This window comes from Euprymna scolopes, chromosome 6 (assembly GCF_053919585.1).
Source record: "Euprymna scolopes isolate OS-2025 chromosome 6, ASM5391958v1, whole genome shotgun sequence".
Lineage (NCBI taxonomy): Eukaryota > Metazoa > Mollusca > Cephalopoda > Sepiida > Sepiolidae > Euprymna > Euprymna scolopes.
The window spans coordinates 46,239,609-46,247,770 of NC_136487.1; the positions used below are offsets into that span (position 1 = coordinate 46,239,609).

Consider the following 8,162-nt stretch of genomic DNA (forward strand, 5'->3'; position numbering starts at 1 on the left):
TGGACGAAAATAGAGAAGATTAGAAAATCACTAGGATTGACTTCTGCTGATCAAACCTCAGTAATATTGACTTCCTCATGCAATGTATACGATACCCTGCTAAGGCCATCTAAACTTGATATATGAAGAAAGTGCAAGATCACCTGCTCTCTGCTAAGGAAGGATCTTTTTTAAGCAATCAAGGGACATTCGTAGGCATTCCAACATAAATCTAGTAAAGCATGTATATTGTTGAGTTATCTCCCTTTGTTTAAGATATTTCAAAATGGTGGGCAAGGCAGTCACTTCTGAGATACTTATAAAATTTAATTTTCATATTTAAAAATAAAACTACTTGATCAATTTATGTGGTTTTTGAAATATGATATTCTCATTTTGTCATAAGTATGTATATCATACAGATTTTTCTTAATTTTTGTCTTTTATATGGTGGGAAAATCGAAATTTGTTCTTATTAACTTTATAACAGTAGAAATTAAAAGACAAAAATGAACAGAGTGAAGATTAAGTTTGTTGTCATCTGCAACTGATTTTAAGATTGTGAAAGTTCTGTCAGTTTTAGTTTACTTGGTCTCGTGTAATGTTCTATATTTTTAATCTATTTATATTTGGTTAGTGTTCACTGATTATGCATGTTGATTTCTTTGTGCAAGGGTTTTCTTCAATCATCATCATCTAATTTTAGTATTTAAGGTGTTGTTGGTGCCTTGAACAGGCAATGTCTCATAAACTCCAATCTATAAGTTTCATACCAATTATATTGCAAGTAGTCAGATCACTTCATACTACACAGCACTTAAGCCAGATTTTATTTGGTATTCCATGCACCTTCATGTCTGGGGATTCCATGCATATTATTAAATTGATACAGGAGATGGCAAGCTGTGCATAACTAAACCACCTTGGACATAGAGTGCGTAAGGCATCTTAAATCCCACCAATAATATAAGCTTCTGATATTGGTGTGATATATTTTATTATATTTAAAGAAACAGTTTCGTTTTATGGTCCATATTTGATTTTATTGATGATTTTGAAAATTGATCAAATTGGTTGAAATGAAGTTTTATTCAATCTAATGTTTTCATGTATTTATGGATCCAGTCAGTTCAGAAAGTTGATTGGTGTATTTTTTTTTTTTTTTAATCACAGTCCGTGTGCCAAAATGTGTATCTACCTTTCTGATCTCTAACTGGTAATGGCTCACCCTGAACTCTCATCATCTTGAACTGCATTCAACTTTAAATCATGCATTTCACAAATAAAATTGATAAACTTTGAAGGTTTGCCATTTACCAAAGTTAAGACCTTTTTGTATGTTAGCTCAAGTGGCAGAATATTCGCTTCACATTTAAGTGAATTTGGTTTCAAATCATGAGTTCAAATGTGTTCCACTAATGAGTCTAATGAAGGAGGAAGAAACTTTATTCTAGGGTTTTCAATCTATAACTTTTATGGTTTGTGTCGACTGCAGTTTATGCACGTTTGACATGAGTACTAACTTCCAGTTGATTTCCCATTGACTGGTGCAATGTTTGTCTTTGATTCTTTGTTGTCGTTTTTTCTCTCCCTTTCTTATGTCTACGATTTTTGACATCTTCAGCCATCAAATCTTTCGGTCGACTTTGATAAAATTGAAAGTGATGACTCTGACTCTGAAGAAGTTGAAGCTGATGAAAAGAATCCATTTACACTTCAAGGTAAAACCTCTTTTCTTTTTTCTTTTTTTTTTTTCCTGCAATAATTTCTTCCGTTTGTGTTTTTTGTTTGTCGCATACACAAGCTATTCAATTTCTGATTCATGCATTTGGACCTGGGATTGCAAAAACTGAAAAACGTTCATGGTTTCAATTATTTGAATTACTATTCTCATTTTAGCTATTCTCACAATTTTTTCATTCCATCTTTCTTTAGGTGTATCGTTATTCAAACTTTGAATTTATCAGGTTAATAAGAAAGTTCTTGCAGTTTTTATCTTTTAAATTCAGATGATCTTGACTCAAACAAAAATTTATTGATAAGCACCATCAGAATCAACACACTTTTTGCCAACGTAAAACCAGTGTATTCATGCCAGTAGCATAAAAATCTTGTGTTCTGGCGGCGATGAAATCGCTGAAGGCATTTTTGATATCACTTATGTTTTTGAAGCATTTCTCCCACAAAAAAGTTATCAAGATGCTTGGAAAAGTGGTAGTCGATAGGTGAGAGGTCTGAAGAGTATTGTAGATGAGGCAGTTTTGTAGCTCAATTCGTTCAACTTCTGCAGGATTGGTTTAGCAACATGCGATCGGGCATTGACATCAAGGAGAATTGACATATAAAGTAAAGGTATTATAACGCATACATCATTTAAAATCAAAATTAAAAATTCCTCCAAACTTTCTTCTCAACCTAATATTTGTAGCAAACCCTTTATTTAATCCACAAGCATCATTTTTTTTTTTTTTTTTTTTTTTTTGCCTTTAATACTCCGAAGCCTGTAAAAAGATGCAATTTTGTTGAAAACTCCATTTTTCTATCAGGATTTTTTTTGTGTGCGTTTTCAGTGGAAACTGTTTTTCTCCTATCTAAACATAAAACATTAACTTGCGTGATTTATTGTGCAACAGAAAGTTGGAGTTTGATAAAATATAAATTTCATCATATTTAATTGTATTGTTTATCTGTTTTTACATCTTTCAATGATTCTCTCTCTACTGACCCAAAAATTTTGAAAATCGGACACATTGAAGCTGATAAACTTCTGACTAACCAATTTTCATTTGTTATTGTACCATGTCATTGGTAATATAATATTTAAATATAATTAAATATTATTTAGTTTAGTCCAGATGACTTCTAATATGAAACATTCATTTAAAAATAAAAATTAGCAAAGGAATATAATGGAAGTTGTCTACTTTAAACCAGGGTTGCGGAGTCGGATGGTGAAACTCCGACTCCTTGAATTCCTAGAATGCCGACTCCTTTGATATCTTAGACTCCGAGTCCGGACTCCTTGACCCCTATATGGAAATCTATTCTGCAGATCCACATAGCAGCCTATTCAGCATTTTATAATTACTTTTCATGTACATCATTTTTTATGTTTAATATTCACTTGTATGATAAATATATTCACATATAAACTATACCAGCTTTATTTATTTATTTATTTTACTCACGTTAACCCCTAACAAGGCAATTGCATATCACCACTTGGACGAAAAAGACTATTTTTTGGGACCATGTCTAGGAAAGATATGCAAGATATCAGGTTATGTTGTTTTTTTTTTGTTTTTTTTTTACATAAGAATCAACACTTATCAAGGCCCAGAGACCACTCGAGGATAAGGGTTAAGAGTGTACAGTAGTCAATTGGACAATATAGTAATCGTTAGTAATGGAAATTTGGTAAATTTTTTTAATTTAAGTGGAACGGCTCATCAAGAACTTATTTATGTTAGACTTGAAGACAATCAGATTGTAGTCAGCTGGAAAGCAGGAAAACGGAAGACAATTCCACAGGCGTGCAGTTCTAAGAAAGAAGCTTTGTTCATGGAATCTACATTAAGGTTCAAGCACAGATAAAGAGTGGGGGGAATTATTGATAATGTTTTCAGCTAGATGAGTGTTCTTGTGAAAGTTTGGCGAGGGGGGGACTATAGATTGAAGCTCAGTCGAACACTTTCGATGAAAATAACAATAAAGCAGAGACAAACTCGCAACATCTCTTCTGTAAGATAGAGGTTGCAGGGAAGAGAAAAGGACATCTCCTATGAGGCTACGAAGTCTATTTTGAACTCTATCAAGGCAGGACAAGTCCTTTCTAGCAGCTCCTACCCAGATGTGGGAACAGTACTCCATCCTTAGACGTACCTGGCTCTTATATAGATAGAGAATTGCATCAGCAGTGAGATATCTACTGGATCGATAGCACCTCAATCTAGATCTGAAACTACGAAATAGAATGAAATGACAGCTCACTCCAAAAAAAATGTTCAATCATTTCTCCTTGTAAACACCCCGGATATCTTAGCATTAAGTGAAACTAACCTTCACTCCTCCATCCCCTCTAACATCTTTAACATGTCTGATTATCTTCCACTTTGTTGTAAGGACTTTAACAGGAACAGACTTGGAGTTTATATTTGTAACACCCTCCTCATGTCTAGGGAATCTAAATTAAAATCAGGTAACCAAGCCTTCATGTGCTTTAAACTAAATTTACAACATATCGTTAGCTACTTGTATTTTCTTTATTGCTCTCCATCAACCCAGGACTGTACTATAATCAATCATATCTCTGACAGCATAGTTGTAGCACTCTCCCTTGACACTAGCGCCCAAATACATGTATTTAGTGACTCTAACGCCCACCACAGAAATTTGCTTGGCTTCTCTAACTACACTGACACGCATCATCCATAACTTTACTATATCCCATTCCTTGACACAGACAGTAACATTCCCAACCCATCTCCCAGTTCGCCAGGACCAGCAAGCCTCACTTCTGGATTTATTTCTGACAAGAGATCCTGAGGATTGTGTAAAAAATGCTGATTGCCTACTTAAGAATGCTGGTCATGCTGTGATAATGATAGAATCACTCTAAACTTTTCTCTTTCTGCAGAATAATGTGCAAATGAGACTACTAAATGGTTCAAAGCAGCAATTGAAGCACATGTTCCTACACGGAAGTTCTATAGCAAACCCCACTCTCCCCAATGGTTTACTTCTATTTGCACAGCTGCCATTGCTCAGGGGCAACATTCATACCGTATATTTATCCAGCATAAGTCCTGTACAAACAGACAAAGTATATAGAAGCTAGAAGTAATTGTAAGCAAGAAGTAGCAACAGCTAAGAGTGAATATACTGAAACCACCAGGAAACGCAGAAATTAGGAACTCATGAGTTCTGGAAAATCAACAATAGTGTAGTAAATAATGGACAATTTATAACTCCCCCACTATCCAACAATCATGAGGTTGTTTGCACAGCAACTAAGAAAGCTAACATGTTTGCCTGTTATTTTCCCTCAAACTCTACCTTTGACAAAGCACAACTATTCCCTCCCTAATTTTCCTCTGTGGACAGAAACAACACTAGATGATCTGAAAATCACCCCTTCTCAAGTTCACAATATCATAAAAAACCTAGATACCTCAAAAGCATGTGGACCTGATCTCATCCTGGCTGTTCTATTAAAAAAATGCTCCGCTGAGATTGCTCCAGTTCTCTCTAAACTCTCTAAGAAATGTCTTAAAGAATCTTGATTTCCTGACAGCTGGAATATTGCTTTTATGGTACCAGTTTACAAAATCTCTGGTGAACGAACTGACTCATTAAATTATTGCCCAATTAACCTCCTCCCACTTTCCCCCAAAATATTGATGATCACATACCTATGGCAATGGCAGAAACCCTAGAGGAAGTCTGTAGTAGAATTGGGTCAGAAATAGATGGTAATGTTCAAAACTGCCAAGACAAAGCTTGTTTTCTTTAATAATTACATGAAACCTTACCAACCACTAGTAGCTATGGTTAAAGATACATTACCTGAAAGTACTTCAAACTCCTCAGCTTAACGTTCATAGGGAACATGAGTTGGAATAAATACATTGAGATCATTGCCAAGACTGCTGCTAAAACGTTACGCCTGAAAGTATCCTGTACCTCTATAAGGCAACCATTCGCCCATGTATCGAGTACTGCTGTCACGTTTGGGCCGGTGCATCTGCTACTAGTCTCTTGCTCCTGGACAGTGTTCAAGAGTCGCCAACCTGATAGATCCTGAACTGTTTTCTAAGCTTCAGCCCCTGTCCCATCAACGAAATGTTGCATCCCTCTGCTTGTTTTACAAGTACTTTAATGGTTGGTGCTCTGAGGAGCTCTTGTACCCCCCTCAATGAAAATACCCTCAACAAACCTGATGAGCAGTGAAGTGCCACCCCTACACAGTAGAGCCTTCTTCCCCAGAACTGCTAGACTTTGGAATTCTCTTCCGGGTTTCTGCTTCCCCAACTGTACTGACATGCAGAAGTTCAAGTGTAATGTAAACAGACATCTTGCTGCTAAACTCCCTAAACAGGAAAACCACGTAAACAAATAAATTCATTGGACTTAAGGAGTCGGATAAAAAATTCCGACTCAGACTCTACAACCCTGCTTTAAACAAATAAAAATGACTTTAGTTTAACCCAATTAATGCAGGCTGAGTACATCTAATATATTCATTATTTAATTATAAAAATATATGGCAATTAAGCTACACAGAATCTTCCACGTTTCATCCCCCATAATGAATCCTCAGGCTAAAATGTATAGAATTTGTTGCCTGTTTTTATATGTCCGCATGGTGTTTAGTTTAACTAGCTTAGTAACTAAACACCAGGTGGATATATAAAAACATGTAACAAATTCTATACATTTTAGCCTGATGATTCTTTATGCGAATTACACACAGAAGATTCTGCATAGCTTAATTGCCATATATTTTCATAAATTACTACCTAGCTCTACTCAAATACTGAAAATCAACAATATTATATCTCCTCATAACATTGTATGTGAACACATGAAATTATATATATATTTATATATATTTGGTAAAAAACAGGGAAGAAAAGTGCTCAATATGTTAGTAGAGCTAAATGATTTCATTATTTCAACCTTGGGGATTTTGCTTAAATCCTTACAAGTTGTTTCAATCGACAGGACAATAAAATTATCCTACCAATCTCATCAGCTTGAATTGTCTGAAACAACTCTTAAAGATTCAAGCAAAATCCCTGTGGTTGAAATAATAAAAACAAAATATATATCTTACAATAGACTTGGTTTGTTCTTTTTTATCTCTCTCTCTATATATATATAAAAACTAAACTTTGATTTTTGTCTTTTGTAGTTGTTGTGAAAGAGCCATTGATAAAACTGGTGCGAAAGAAATTGCCATCTGATGAGGAAGAAATTCCATTACCAGTGGATCCGACAAAAAGTGATGAAGATAGTTTGGAAAACAGTGACTTTGAGGAATATGATCGTTTCAATATCTTTAACACGAAATAAGACTGACAATGTGGAATATTTGTAAAAAAAAAAAAAAAAAGACAATCCAAAAGTGCCCAAAAAACAATCTCGTTTCTGCTCAATTTTTTTTTTTTTTTTGTCTTCAATATTTGAGAACCCCAAACTCATGACAAACTGAGGAGTTCCGTCCAACTGTATTTAGATCTTCCATAATAAGAAGTAACTTCAACCTCCTAGAACAGGACATAGCAAACTCTGCATAGTGTTTTGGAAGGAAACAAAGTATATGAGGAACAGGGCTAACCCTAAAAAAAAATCTTTTTTTTTTTTTTTAACTCAAAATATTTGAACATCCCTACACACACTTGTCTAATTTTAAATTTCAACAACAAAAATATCTTCCAAAAAAATCGGTGCCATAATAAAGTAAATCCTTTAATATTCATTAAAATTCATATTTAATTTTCATTTCAGATACATTTCATCACAACTCAAACGAGATATTTTGTATCATCAGAAAAACATATGTACAAAGATTTCAAAACATAATTATTCTCGCATCAGTTGGTTGCGAATGTTGCAATAAAAAGTGAACATTTTTGATAACTCGTCATTCTTTCATCTTTATTTTTACTCACTTTTTAGCAGAAAATCCCTGAGTGGCTTCCGGGCCTTGATAAGTGGTGACTACCATGTAAAAAAAAAAAAAAAAAAAAAAAAAAAAACCCTACTTGGATTGAGTCTTATTTTTTACAATGTTTCAATGAACATAATCTTCGACCTTCTTCAAGTATATCTTGTCGAACTCCGGAATTGGCATGGAATTTTAAACAGAACCCTTTATTTAATCCACAGAAATAGCATGCTTTTGTTCCGTCAACCATGACTTGCTAGACGTCTTAATTTGAAATTGTATTTTGAATGTTGCCCGCACTGAGGATTGAACCTTCAATCTCTAGAAGAGTGTAACTTTACAACTGTACTTTTACTTAATTTACCAAATACTTTAACCAATATGTTGTAAAGTTACTCTTTCTTCTAGCGGTTGAAGGTTCAATCCTCAGTGCAGGTGACATTCAAAAATACAATTGCAACTTATTTAGGGCTTCTACTCCATCATGACTGACGGAATGAGAGTATGTTACCCC

General features: G+C 34.4%; 1 protein-coding gene across 2 annotated transcripts in view; it reads left to right on the forward strand.

The window, feature by feature from the left end:
- LOC145277630 (uncharacterized) overlaps nt 1–7,620 on the forward strand; it is a 195,434-nt gene extending 187,814 nt beyond the window's left edge. For both annotated transcript variants that reach the window (XM_080129188.1, XM_080129189.1), the window contains exons 50-51: nt 1,604–1,700; nt 6,893–7,620. In XM_080129188.1, coding sequence (XP_079985314.1) covers nt 1,604–1,700; nt 6,893–7,053 — 258 coding nt within the window. In that variant the 3' untranslated portion in view covers nt 7,054–7,620. The remainder of the gene's footprint in view (nt 1–1,603; nt 1,701–6,892) is intronic.
- The last annotated feature ends 542 nt before the right edge of the window (nt 7,621–8,162 follow it).